We start from the raw sequence: 12,995 nt of genomic DNA on the forward strand, positions 1-12,995 counted from the left end.
TGATCAGGTGACTGATCGATAGTTCCTTGCAAGTGCTTCCGCCTACTCCTTTCCGCTCCCACTAGGAGTGTCTTTGGTACAGGCCAGGACGGCCATCACGGACAGTGAACCACGCTTTTCTTTCTCTTTCATTGATTGGTGTCGGCAGGCTCCGACGTTCTGACACCGTGTCCTAGTCACTCACGCTCGGTGCCGGGTATGGTATACCATTGGATCACCTGGTCCACCATCATCCACCTCAACTCGTTCTTTACAATTTCACATCATGTCGAAGTCGACTATCACCTCAAAGATTCCCAAGATCATTGCTACATCACAGCAGTCTCGTTTCCACAGTGAGACACTGGACACCACCACTGAGGTTGACCTTAAAGGGGTGAATATCAGCATAGGGGATCGGGAGTTAATTTCAGATAGTAAACTCAGATTCAAGGCGGGAATCAGGTATGCCTTGGTAGGAAGGTGAGTTACCTTCCTTCGGCTTTGTAGGAAATTTGAAAGTTAACGTAGTTAGGAACGGGACTGGAAAATCCAGTATGTCGGAAGCATAATTTATTGCCTTTTCGCGATTGAATAATCTCGCAATAGCTCTCTTAGAGGCTTTGGCAGAGAAGCTCATACCAGGTCTCGGGAAGGCACTTCGAATTGTCTTGGTTTCCCAGGTCACGGACACTATTCGCATTGTTGGACATGGCGAGGAGATCTCCGTCCTCGAGCATGTTATCCATGGTGACGTCGAAAGGGAAAAGGCTATTCATGAATTTAACCGTAAGCAATGCCCAATAACGACCTAAAATTGATATTTATGTTCCTTTGCGCTAGTCCTCACCAAGGCCGTAGATTCTAGTTCTGTTTCTGAGACGCAGCGTATCGTATCGGAAATCACTCTAGCGCGCCTGGTTGCAGAACTGGCGGATGCACGAAAAGTCGCTAGTAGAACGTCAGGGGCGAGGGGTAAGAAAGCTCGAGACGAAGAAATCAAAGCTGAGGCTCGTGTCAAGAAAGCGGAGGAAGAGTATGTTCATCAAACGCACGAATTGTATTGCGTAGCTAACGTCATGGCAGCCTTGCTCAGAATGTCCAGGAGGACACGGATGTGGTCAGACGAGCAGCCGACATGTTAACTGAGGTCACTACAAACTTAGAGCTCGTGAGTTTGCCGTTCTCTTTTGAATCGGTCCGTTATCTCGGCATGCCTACAGCTCGACGTGTCCACCACAGAACCTCGCGCCGCCTCCATTTTGGTCGGATTGGGTTTCTCTACGGAAATGATCAACGGGCCCGTTAAAGCACTGTCTGGGGGGTGGCGCTCACGGTGCGCCCTGGCGACATCACTCCTAGTTCAATCGGATGTTCTCCTCCTTGATGAACCTTCCAATTTCTTGGTATGCCTTCCCCCTCCCCAGAATTGAATGCGATAGTTATACCGCTGTCAGGATCTCGAAGCTACGCTCTGGCTGGAACAATACCTCATAAATCAAGAGCGCACACTCGTGATAACCTCGCATGATCAAGTGTTCCTAAACTCCGTCGTAGAAGAGACAATTCTCCTGCGAGACAAGACGTTACGATATTTCGAAGGCACTCCCCGTGCCTATGAATTAGACGAGAAGAAGAAACGTAAAACGGCCATCAAAAGCCAAAACGCTCTGGATAAGAGGAAAGAACATGTAAGCCTGTGCCTTGGTTCTCCTTTAGAAGGTCAACTCACCTTCGAGTGCTACAATTAGATCGAACGGTCCATACAACAAGGAAGAGCCGCCGCTAAACAAAGTGGCGATGATAACAAGTAAGCCTATTTGCATCAAATCAATGCACAAAACCTAAAGTATTGATTGGCGTTCTCAGATTACGCATGGCTAAAAGCAGACAGAAGAAGTTTGTCTTCGAGTTACACATGTAAAGCTACTTACAAACATATTCCCTAGGCTTGACGAGCGTTGGGGCACGGAAGTCAGCGCCAAGGGTACCAGATTCAAGCTGAACCGCGACCTTGCTGGCTATCACTTAAGCAACAGAGCCGAAATTGAAATCGACGAGGGCGAGCCTCCCGTCCGAATTGTCTTGCCGAGCCCAGACAAGTTGAGGACCATAGGCGACTTGATACATTTTGATAATGTATCGTTTAGCTATCGTCGCCAGGGAGCCAAGCTGGAGGGCGTCACATTCACTGTTGGCCAAGGCGGCAGATGTGCATTTGTTGGGGCGGTCAGTAATCTCTTCCGATGGTTACCAACACATTACATAGACTGATGACGTCCCTTGTTATTAGAATGGTCAAGGAAAATCAACACTTGCAAAACTGATTATGGGGGAACTCTCGCCGTCCAAAGGAGTGATTGTGCGACACCCTTCACTGAAGATAGGCTACTTTACGCAACACTCAGTGGAGGAACTATCCAACGAGTCGCTCAAGACAACTACGGCGTTGAAATACTTTCTGGATCACTTCGACAAACTGGGTGATCCCGTTCAGGATCCAGAGGCTAGGGCATGCCTGGGAACCCTGGGGCTTAGCGGCAAGGTCGCCAGTGACACTCCTTTGGCTGCATTGTCTGGAGGCCAAAAGGTAAGCGCCCCCCAAGTATGTTCAAGTACACTTCCTGACAAATGACGCGTCTCGAGGTTCGACTTGCGATAGCTCTCATTATATTCAGGCCGCCAACATTGCTGTAAGTCATACGCTGGAACTGCATCTTTGTGCTTACAGATCACCCATACAGACTTCTGGACGAAATCACGACACATGTCGACGCGCCAACTATCCGAGCCCTCGCAAAAGCGCTCAAGAAATTTACAGGTGCGATCGTGTTGATGACGCATGACCGGTTCGTAGTATCGAATTGTCTCTGTCCGTGTTCGCTAACTTTGGCGGAATTTTAAGCTGGTTCAGTCGTGCGGTAGTGGAGGGGTGCTCGATATCTTCCGCACAAGCATTTGGAGACGATGAGGGAGATGAGACAGACATCTCCGATGAGGAGTCTGATGAAGAAATTGAGGGTGGTCAAACGGCAAAGACATATATGGTTAGTGGTGGAAAGGTCAAGCTTCTCGAAAACGGCATGTCCCAATATGTCGCCTTGGTTGAACGGAAGTTGGAACGACGCAAGAGGGCCGCCGCCGCGGAAGCAGCCAAAAAGAAAGGGTAAGGACCCTAGTGCTCCTATTCGTCCTCGGGGTCCTCGGGGAGTCCCCCTCTGGCATTTGTCTTGTCGTTCACTCCCGATGTATGTTTACCTTGTACTGGTACTACCCTCGTGTCAGTTGAACCCATTTAATCCATAGTGCCTTCAGTCGTCCGCGCGTCAGGCCATTTTCCAAGGAGAATGCGAGAATTTGAGCTCTGGGAAATGATGAGCGCCTGTTGCTTGGTTCCGATCATTGCCCTCCGAACCATGAGCGTATTCCTGTGGTACACGTTACTGACCGTGAGCAGTTTCTTCTTCCCAACAGTCACCCTGAAATGTTACCAGACTCAGTGCTAGAGATTGGGTACTCTCTTTTGGACAAGGTGCGGTCGATGGACGTGTTACAATTCTAGTAGTTGGCTTACTTCCTAGTTACGAACAGGGTGTAGTCCCCGACTTCGTGATACGACGCGCAATCCGCGCTTTGTTGCACCAACGTCTGCGGGACATTGACTGTGGTTCATTTGAGGCCAACCATGCGGCAAAAATGGAATGGATCGAAGGCGTCCGAGCTCGCGACACTATTGCGGTCGTAACGGAGAAAGCGAACGAGCAGCATTACGAGGTCGGTGCCTATAAATTACGCTGAACTGGTGCTGTATTCATGGAAATAGGTCTCGACGGAATTTATTCTGTCTTGCTTAGGGCCATACGCCAAGTATTCTTCATGCTTATATCCCACTGGAAATGAAAGCCTAGCCGAAGCTGAAACATTGATGTTGGAGAGCTACTGCGAGAAGGCTCAATTGAAAGATGGAATGGATATTTTAGACCTCGGATGTGGTGAGAGTGCCACTAGTGCTCTATCATTTAATTTCGTCAGCCAATGTGAACTTCAAAGGATGGGGGAGTCTCTCGCTGTTCCTCGCAAAGGTAATTGCAATCGAACTCAGTATCCATATAGAACGGCTCTAATCGACGGCTCAGAAATACCCAGGTGCACGTATAACAGGGTTGTCCAATTCAAAGACCCAGAAGATCCACATCGACTCCGTGGCCAAGGAGCGTGGTTATACCAACCTCGAGGTACGAAAGCTGGCCGTGTCCCCAGATGCAAGAAATATCTGACTTTCGCGGATAGATAATCACCGGGGATGTCAACACGTTCGACTTCCCTACTACCAAACGGTGATTAATTTCCAAAATGATTTCAATTGCACACCCTGCTCACAGTGCGCGTAGTTTCGATCGAATACTTTCCATTGAGGTAGCACCCTCTAGACCACATGCAGCCGGATGTGCGGAAGTCGCTGACCTCACTCTGAATAAAGATGTTTGAACACATGAAGAACTACCAGGCGCTCCTCGATAAGATTTCCACCTGGCTCAAGCCCAAGGGGACAACGACCGACCCAGAAGACGATGCGCTGCTGTTTATTCACATATTCTGCCACCATACTACCCCATACCACTTCGAAGAAGGTGACGGATGGATGGCCCGCAATTTCTTTTCCGGTAAGCGTCAAGGTTCTATTAAAATAGATTTTCAAGGGCCATTAACCAGTTCCGACGTGTTAGGCGGAACGATGCCGTCGCACGATTTGTTGGTGAGAAAGGTGGCGTATCCAATACACTGACGTATATCTGACGAAGGGCGCCGCTCCGCTTAGCTTTACTTCCAGTCCGACTTAACCTTGATACGGAGCTGGTATCTGCCAGGAACCCATTACTCCCGGACACTTGAGGATTGGCTGAAACTCCAAGATAAGAACGGCAAAGGTAGATCATAAGCCTATCTATTACCGTGACGCCGTTTTCTCAACGCCGGGGATGTCAGCTGGTTTGAAGACCTTGCAGGAAGACGCAGTGGCGAAAGGTAAACAGGCATCTGACGGCACTGCGGCTTTCCACCGGTAAGAAATGTGTTCACTGCGTGGCTTGAAATAAGACTCGCTGATTCATCTTTATTCTAGATTTAGGGTATTTTATATGGCCTGCTCTGAATTATTCAATATGAATAACGGGCAAGAGTAAGCGTGCTCCCCTCTTGCAACGTTGCATCTAATTTCGTCCTTCTAGATGGGGTGTTGGTCATTATCTATTCAAGGCCAAGGATATTTCTGCGTGAACGCTGTTGCGGCAGCCTAGCGTTTATGTGTGCTTGTGCATTTAACATCGAACGTTTGAGCAGTAAAACCTGTAGATTCTTGTGTCAAAATGGACTTTCATGATGTTGTATCTTTTGTGTTGTATTCTGAATTACTTACGTTTAGAAACTTATGACACATACCACGCTATCGTACAGAACATCAACGGGCTTCTGTAAACTGTGATCAACAGTGGAATATACGGTACTAAGCTAACGTTATTGCAAGAGGGGATGGTACATAATGTGGGACCGATAACAAGGATGGCAAAGTCTATTTTTCTACGAGTTGAGGTGGGAAACATGCAGGAACGAACGAACGGACGCGAAGGATAGTGCAACAGGTGATGAATTAGGAGTGCAGTGATAAATACATACAACTTGATCAGTCCGTGTGACCTTCTATGGAAATATGATGCAAGCGAACGAATAAAAGTGGCCAAGAAAAGGGGGAAACAACCAAAAGAGAGGAGCGAATGTTGTAGAAATATCATGTAGCAGTACCCACGAGGTCCCGCTGCGTACCCATGGTTGGGCTACTCCGGTGGGAGGCTTCTTCGTATGATGGCAGCCCCTGCATACTGCTTAGAGGAGGCACGCCACCAAGGAAGCCCCTCGAAGCGACCGAATAATCCGGAACTTCAGTAAACGCTCGATGCAACAGTGCTGACCCAATCTCCGCATCAGGCAGGGGAATAGATGTTACAGGGCTGTGCGTGTGGCCTGGCGCGTTGTTCGGAGAGCCCATAGAGGGCAAGGATGAATGCGAAGAAGTTTGTTGTCGGAAAGGAAGGTAAGAGTGAGTGCTGACTTCGGTAAGGGGTGTGAGAGACGCCAAGTTCGTGTGCGAAGATGATCTCGAGGGTAGCCAGCTATGGTGGGTTAATGAAGTTAGAGGCTTCATCGAGATGCTCGTGAGAGTGTTCAACTGCCTGCTGGCTGCGCCAGCATGAACGTACGTCTCGTTCGCAGGAGCAGGCAGAGGGTGGTTCCCATGCCCATTCAATTGTCGTTCCGGGCTTGGCGGCCGCGTAGATGGGCGTGTATTTGGACGTGTCGATATCCGACTTGTGGGGATGCTTCCATCAACCACTGCGCCTCCCCGCGTTCGAGTATCAGGAAAAGGATACCCGTTTCGCGTGATGTTAGGTTCACTATTATTAGAGGGGTTGACATTCGGTGGAGTGGTGCTGGCTCCTTGTGGTGCAACCCCCGAAAGTGATAGAAGGAGCTCGGAGTTGACCCAATCGAGTGGCGTGGATTCACCTACGACTGGCGCTGGTGGAAGTTGCGAGAGTGCGGAAACCGTGTGATGAGGGGCATCGAGTGGCGACTCCGTGCCAGAGAGTATCGTCGCAGTGTATGTCCCATTGGTGTGTGGTGCCCCTGACACAACAGGACTGACGCCATGTAGGACCCAAGGATTGGTAACCCGCATAGTCGCTGTTTCGGGTAGGAACATATTTGCGACGCGATCGCGAACATGCGAATAGTAGCTGGGGAGTTCAGTGTCTTCCTCGTTTTCCAGCATCATCGCAGGATCTACGCCGTCTGGATCGGAACCAAATGCGCTATTGTGGCCAAGAAGCAGTCTCCGTGTGGCCGCAGTATTTTGTCTCGCCTCGGCAAGCAGCCGAGGATCGAGAACGTGAATTGGTAAAGAACATCGCAGTTCTGATGTGTGCCCGTCGAGATTGTGGATGAGAATAGACCATCGTAGGCGATGGGAGACGATGATAGGGTCAAGGGGGTGGGTAGGGGTAACTGTGCTAGCGGAAATAGGAATGTAGAGGACGGTGGTGATCTCCTGCATTGTATTGTTCTCTTCGGAATCATATTGAAACGTAGATGCAGTGTCCCCAGGCAGGGTAGAGGAGGTTGACGCGTGCGGAGATGAACGAGTTGAGGATGAGGACGATGAGGGTTGACCGGAAGAATGGACCGACATAGCGAGACCGTCGCGAGATGATATGGGCGTCATACTGAAGGAGTTTGCGGATGACGCTACTTGCTGGTCGCGTGTTGGAGGCGTGCGTATTCCACTGGACGAAGGTGTAGATGGGTAAAACGGAGATGATGCACCTGGACTCGTGCTGGACCTGGACCTTCGCCTCATCTGCTCTCTCGTAACCTCTACGGCAACGCCGCCAACCATCTCGTGTATGATGCTGCATACCGGGTGTATCGTCTCCTGGTGGCCGGAGCGCCCGTATAACTTCGTGGTCTCGTGGATCGTGCTTGTGATGCTGAGGATCCTTACCCCTTTTGCTAAGGGGGAGAACTTGACGACAGCTGCAATGCGGTCACCGGCTGCCCACGCCTTGTGAGGGAGCATAATTGAGTACATGAGTTTCTCTGGCCACGTGTTTTCGATTTCCAGAGTCTGCTGGTACTCGAGTGCTTCTGCTGTGAATGCCCGGATGACAGAAACCGGTACAACGGTTTGCAGGTTGTGGCTAAATGTAAAACCTGGGCGGACGACGTGTGCGCGAAGTTTGTACACGATATTCGCACCACCGCCGGCGTTGGTGCTGATACTGGAGGGCAGGGAACCGCCGATCTGAAGCTGGAAGGGGAATACGTGACGGCCAGCTTTCAGACGATGACTGTGCTTCTTCTCGCCCTCAAGGAAGGACCACTCATGGTTACAAAGGATGTAGTTGTGGGGTGAGTTGTTCAAGGAGATGCTACATGACGGTGAGGTGATGTAAAGAGGAAAGGAGAGACGATGAGAACTCACGATTCGCCTGGGGGCACTGGGAGACGAGCCTTTCCCCTAAACTGTAGAGTGATCTCTTTAATGGGCGTAGACTCTACGAGGTAGAGAATGACATGTCCAGATAGTAGGGCTGGTTCGACGTCGACGCCGGTGCCTTTGAGATAGAGACAGTCACTGTCGAGGATAATGTCAACTCTTTGACGTTCCTTCTCCTTTGTCATATTGTTGGAGGTATGAGATTCGTGTGGAGTCTGAGGGAGGGGGTCTTGCAAATGTTGACTTAGTTGAGAGGTGGAAGCGGCGGAGGTAGATGATGAATGGAATGGGACAGCATGAAAGGCTGAAGAAAGGGCCCACTCTTCAGGATCTATTTCTCGTGTACCAGGCGAGGGAGGGCGCGCGAGAATGAAAGCCATGTCCTTTTAAAGGAGAAAGGTGAAGGAGGACAGAACGGGGTGAAGGCAGCAAGGTTACAGTTCAAAGGGTAGGCCGACACAAAAGGGCAGCTTGCAGTGCCTCAAGTCCAGATTTGGGGGGAGATGGTTGGCGGCTGAAGATAAGTTGTGAGTCGAAAGATGGAAGACGCAGCAAGCTTCCTCGGAGTGTTTCGCTGGCTGACCATGATGTCCCTAAAAATGCAAGTCAGCTTTCGGCTAGTTGCCTGTGTTATCTTTAGCCCACAATCGGTCCGGCGGAATCTCAGCCTTTATCACACCGCCTCTAGCGCCAGAACAATCGCATCTCTACAGGACCAAAACTGTGAGAAAGTTGACCAATTCATTCATAGAATACGAGCAGTCTCCACACCACCCACCGTTCGATGCTGGATAATAATTTGTCTGGATTGGCAAACGTTCCGACAGCGGATTTCATGACGGATGGAAACCGTGTTATCATATGTTTTCGTACTTTTTATTCCGGTTTTAGCATTCCGTCCTCGATCGTGATCATATCTGCGATAACTTCCCAGTGCCGTGCTGCACCGATGAGTCGCGCCAATTTGCACGTTTCCAATGGAAATGGTTATGCAATACCCATACCCATTTGTTGAGTCAATCACGTTTGCAGCTGCGCCTAGTTGCGCCTTTCTATTGCAACCAAAGATAAGGAAATGTCAATGATTTGTGATCGCGACAGGAGTTGTGTCATCACCGAATTTCTTTTTTGGTTCCGCCTTGACTGGTCGGATGTAACATGTAACGTGTAACACATGCAATAACGACACGAACAAGCTGCCTGTAGGTGTTAGTAGCTGCGCTCTCTCAATTGCTTGTTTGTACAAAGAAAAAAGAGATGAAACAGCTCACAGCCTTGCTAAGCCTCACTATTTAGCTGCTATCAGCTATCGGCGCCTTTAATTCAAGACACGGTCTAGATCAGTGTGAGAACTTGTGAAGCTTGTTGCCACTGCCAGTGGTGAAAGTCGCGGCGGCCTCGAGGTCGGATAAACCCCTGCATAACAACAAACAGCAGTCGCACGCACAGTCATGGCGCGCCGAACCCTCTGTGACTGCTAAGTCCCTTTGGAATCTTGAACACATACGTTGATGCACTAGACCGTGACGGAATAATCCCGCCTTTGAACTGTCATCGAAGAACAATCTTCTTCGCCAGCAGCGAGGGTACCGGAGTGTATTTATCCAGTCACCCAATGGTGTACGACTTACGACCATTGTGAGCATTTGTTACCCGCGCTCTGCTCTGATGGAAATCAGAGAATCGATCTTCATCGACCAACTCCCGAACGTGCCAACAACCTGCGCCATGTGTAGGCGCGCTACTGCCTTGCAACATCCCCGAAGATGTCCCGAAAGTCCCTAAAGCAGTAAAAAATAGTGTATGTCGAAGCGATGAAGGCGCAGCGTACGTACACACGTCCCGTCGTATATCAGAGGTAACTTTTCTTCGTTTCCTTTGACACGTGTGCTGCGAAGAGAACGTTGCTCACATCTTTGATGAATGAAAAGATTAACCACAGCAGCCGTGTCCCCGAATGTCCACGCCCAAGGCGTGGTTAAATAGACGACAAAAACAATATGAGCGTAGGAAAGACACAGGACTAGCGGATTGTGAAGATATAAGTAAATGGAGCTATGTTCATTACTACAAACACGGTTCAGGAAAATTTTAGCCTTGATCAACGGTCGATAAGGAAAAGGGCTTGCCTATTCTGGATCCCCACATCTAAGCCTTGTACAGTGCGTCCAAAAAGGCGGTCGCCAACTGCCCGACCATCGATGGTCCCACGGCACTGGAGTTGCCTAAGCCTGTCATCGCAAATGTCAGCCCAGGAACCCCGGCGGCAGATATTAGGAAGCGAAGCAGAAATCAAGGAGCGCGAGCCGATATACGAAGGTCCAGGGCACGAACCACGGCTGGCTACGATCGCTCTGGTTCGAAGAACGCGAATAGCCACCCGGCACGGCTTATCGAGTTCGACGCCAAGTAAAGCAGAGAAGAAGGCAAAGAGCAACGATTTTAAGATAACGCCACAAAGCAGGCGAAGGAAGTGGGACGAAAGTCGTCGAAGATCTCGGTTTCGCCGATTCCCAGTGATATACAAACAGAAAGGCCGAGAAGGAGACGGTGGGAGTGTGTATAAAAACAAGAGGAGCCTCGCTGCGTACCGTAGAGTGCGACCATGCTTCCTTTGCCCGACGGAGAAATCTTGGCTTCCTTCACAGAGTCTTTGAGATCGGCGATAAAGTTGTCTACCATAGACACCGTCAATCGCTGTGTATGGTCATATTCAGCGCGAGTTCGGGCGAATGGAAGGCGGGTCAGGAACAAATATAGGAGTGGCAGGCAAACAATCGGGTGGTAAAGGTGATATCGTTAGTGATGGTTGATGGAGCGTATGGCGGCATATTCTCACCGTACAGGCGATATGGACCGCAGCGGGACCCGAGATTGCGTTGAGATGCCACCCTCGTTGCGCCATGGCATCTCCAACTTCCATTACATTCACTTTGGGGTGCTTGGATCCAAAGGCCACACACGACGCGGGTGGGGAGCCAAGAATGTACAATTCGGGAATGGAGATGGTGATGGTGTTGGCTATTGTGCGCGCACAAGTGACGATGGATTTGCATGATTCAAGGTAGCCACTATGGGAGGGACCAGCGTAAGGAGGTAGGATGTAGCGGCCAAAGGATTATCACTTACTCCGAACCCATGTATTGCATGGCGGCCCATGTGCCTGCGATTAAAGCCCCCGGTCTTCCACGGTGATCAGCCTTCAGGGACACAGAACCGCGGATGAGACGGATAACTCACCGAGAGCCAGAAAGACTGGGGCTGGCGTAAACACCACCACTCCAAGTAGGGTTCACGTAGTATTGGAACGCCCGGAGCTCAGCATTGCGGTACATGATAACAGATGTTCCCTAAACAAGTCTTTCGTTGTAGACCGTGTCACATAAGAATCAAGTGTACTGACCTTGGGAGCGAAACCATACTAAATTCGAAGGTTATGAGATTAAGTCGTTGCAATGACTTAACAGCCGGAATTCACCTTGTGCGTGTCGCATGATATACTCGTCACGCCTTTGACACGGAAATCGAAAGGTTCTAGCTTGTATTTACCTTTCTCACCGCTAGATAGGCCGGCCTTCTCGAGGAAAGGCATGATGAAGCTGCCTAAGCAACAATCAACATGCAGACCGATCTTGTACTTCTCTGCAAGAGCACCGAGTGCGACTATATCGTCCTGATTGCCGTCGGGAAAATTGATCGCAGAGCCTATAAGCTAGGGCGAAGTCAGGATTAAAATGCCATAACGGTTTGCTTCAGTATTTACCATGATAGTATTGCGGTTACTAGTGCAAAATTGAGCGCATATAGTTACTAGGACGGAATATGAACGCACATGGCACGCTTGACGCGCTTCATGTCGACTTTACGGGTATACGGATCAACAGGGATGGTGTGGTACTTAATTTTGAGGTACGCAGCGCCTTTGTCAAATGCAGCATGAGCTGAGGACGGGATAATCCTTGAAAAGGGTAAGACATCTAGTACCAGATATAAACTGCATAGTATCTCACATCTCGGGTTCAGTAATGCCTTTAGTTTCTCGTGCCCAGTCACGGTAGGTCTTGACGGCCATGATTATAGACTCGGTGCCGCCAGAGGTCATAGTACCCGCGCCGTTAGGGTTGTTGTACATCCTGAGGCACATGGCAACGATTTCTGCCTCCATCTTGCGAATTGAAGGGAAGACATCCGGATGGAGAGGATTGGAGACGCAGTATCTCTTGTATGCCTCTACAATAACCGCCTCGAGATCATCACCACCGTCTACATAGTGCACATTAATATACTCCAAAGAAGAAAAGAGGGTAACTCACGATACACTGCACCCGAGAGCTTTCCAAGTTTCCAGCTCGTTGAGGAACCCATTTCCTTGTCCATCTTGTCCATCTCTTCCCTAATCCATTCTAGCGACTTCCCGGAGTCGGGTAAGGCCAGATGCCGAACTACTTCTGGTCCAGAGGGCACAAGCTTCTTCTCGATATCGAGCTTGGCTTTGCCCAGCTCAGAACTGACTTTCTCGCGCATCTTTGGGGTTCGAAGGATCAAGAAGACGATTTGCTAACAGCCACGGAATGAGCTTCGGATCACTGCGTCCAAGAGGGGTCGCACAGACCTGGCTGATCCATCTGTATATCTCGCGAGCTGACTCCGTAATCCCTCTCGCCCGGAGATGGCGATGGACCTTCAGAGCATGTCGCAGTACGAAGTAATAGAAGAGAACCGTCTTTGCGTTCTCATAGCTGATGGGTGCCTTGAGAACGTCCCGAGCGACGAGCAAAGCTGACTTCCCCCGCTGAACGACCGACATTGTGAGGTGGTTCGAAATTGAGATGTGCGTGTGCAAGTTCTCGGGCCAACCTGGGTTGCCCGGATGTGCACCACGTGCTTACGAGAAGACATCAATATGGGTGGTCCGTAGCTCCTTGTTGGACGAGCTCGACGTGATCTGGTCCCAGGTGCTTCACTT

At 50.0% G+C, this 12,995-nt stretch overlaps 4 protein-coding genes across 4 annotated transcripts; 2 read left to right on the forward strand and 2 right to left on the reverse strand.

Moving 5' to 3' along the window:
• Positions 1-265: 265 nt before the first annotated feature.
• Positions 266-3,149, forward strand: PC9H_007216 (uncharacterized protein; the record flags this gene model as incomplete). The annotated part of the gene is made up of 14 exons (XM_036776750.1): positions 266-462; positions 515-534; positions 589-768; positions 823-1,015; positions 1,066-1,150; positions 1,203-1,385; positions 1,437-1,670; positions 1,731-1,789; positions 1,849-1,878; positions 1,929-2,208; positions 2,273-2,569; positions 2,626-2,672; positions 2,724-2,828; positions 2,885-3,149. The coding sequence occupies 14 exons, from the start codon at positions 266-268 to the stop codon at positions 3,147-3,149; spliced, it is 2,175 nt and encodes a 724-aa protein (XP_036630370.1).
• Positions 3,150-3,463: 314 nt separating this feature from the next.
• PC9H_007217 (uncharacterized protein) lies at positions 3,464-5,256 on the forward strand (the record flags this gene model as incomplete). The annotated part of the gene is made up of 13 exons (XM_036776751.1): positions 3,464-3,511; positions 3,571-3,753; positions 3,803-3,971; positions 4,030-4,061; positions 4,116-4,214; positions 4,270-4,316; positions 4,371-4,395; positions 4,460-4,643; positions 4,707-4,735; positions 4,799-4,907; positions 4,966-5,041; positions 5,102-5,158; positions 5,208-5,256. The coding sequence occupies 13 exons, from the start codon at positions 3,464-3,466 to the stop codon at positions 5,254-5,256; spliced, it is 1,107 nt and encodes a 368-aa protein (XP_036630371.1).
• A 508-nt stretch (positions 5,257-5,764) lies between these two features.
• On the reverse strand, positions 5,765-8,409 carry PC9H_007218 (uncharacterized protein; the record flags this gene model as incomplete). The annotated part of the gene is made up of 2 exons (XM_036776752.1): positions 5,765-7,961; positions 8,015-8,409. 2 exons carry the CDS (start codon positions 8,407-8,409, stop codon positions 5,765-5,767), a joined length of 2,592 nt encoding a protein of 863 aa, XP_036630372.1.
• A 1,768-nt stretch (positions 8,410-10,177) lies between these two features.
• Positions 10,178-12,836, reverse strand: PC9H_007219 (uncharacterized protein; the record flags this gene model as incomplete). The annotated part of the gene is made up of 12 exons (XM_036776753.1): positions 10,178-10,260; positions 10,621-10,726; positions 10,869-11,100; positions 11,159-11,212; positions 11,270-11,379; positions 11,433-11,450; positions 11,508-11,741; positions 11,793-11,811; positions 11,862-11,987; positions 12,040-12,292; positions 12,343-12,586; positions 12,642-12,836. The coding sequence occupies 12 exons, from the start codon at positions 12,834-12,836 to the stop codon at positions 10,178-10,180; spliced, it is 1,674 nt and encodes a 557-aa protein (XP_036630373.1).
• Positions 12,837-12,995: the final 159 nt, after the last annotated feature.

Source organism: Pleurotus ostreatus (assembly GCF_014466165.1).
Source record: "Pleurotus ostreatus strain PC9 chromosome Unknown scaffold_5, whole genome shotgun sequence".
Classification (NCBI taxonomy): Eukaryota; Fungi; Basidiomycota; class Agaricomycetes; order Agaricales; family Pleurotaceae; genus Pleurotus; species Pleurotus ostreatus.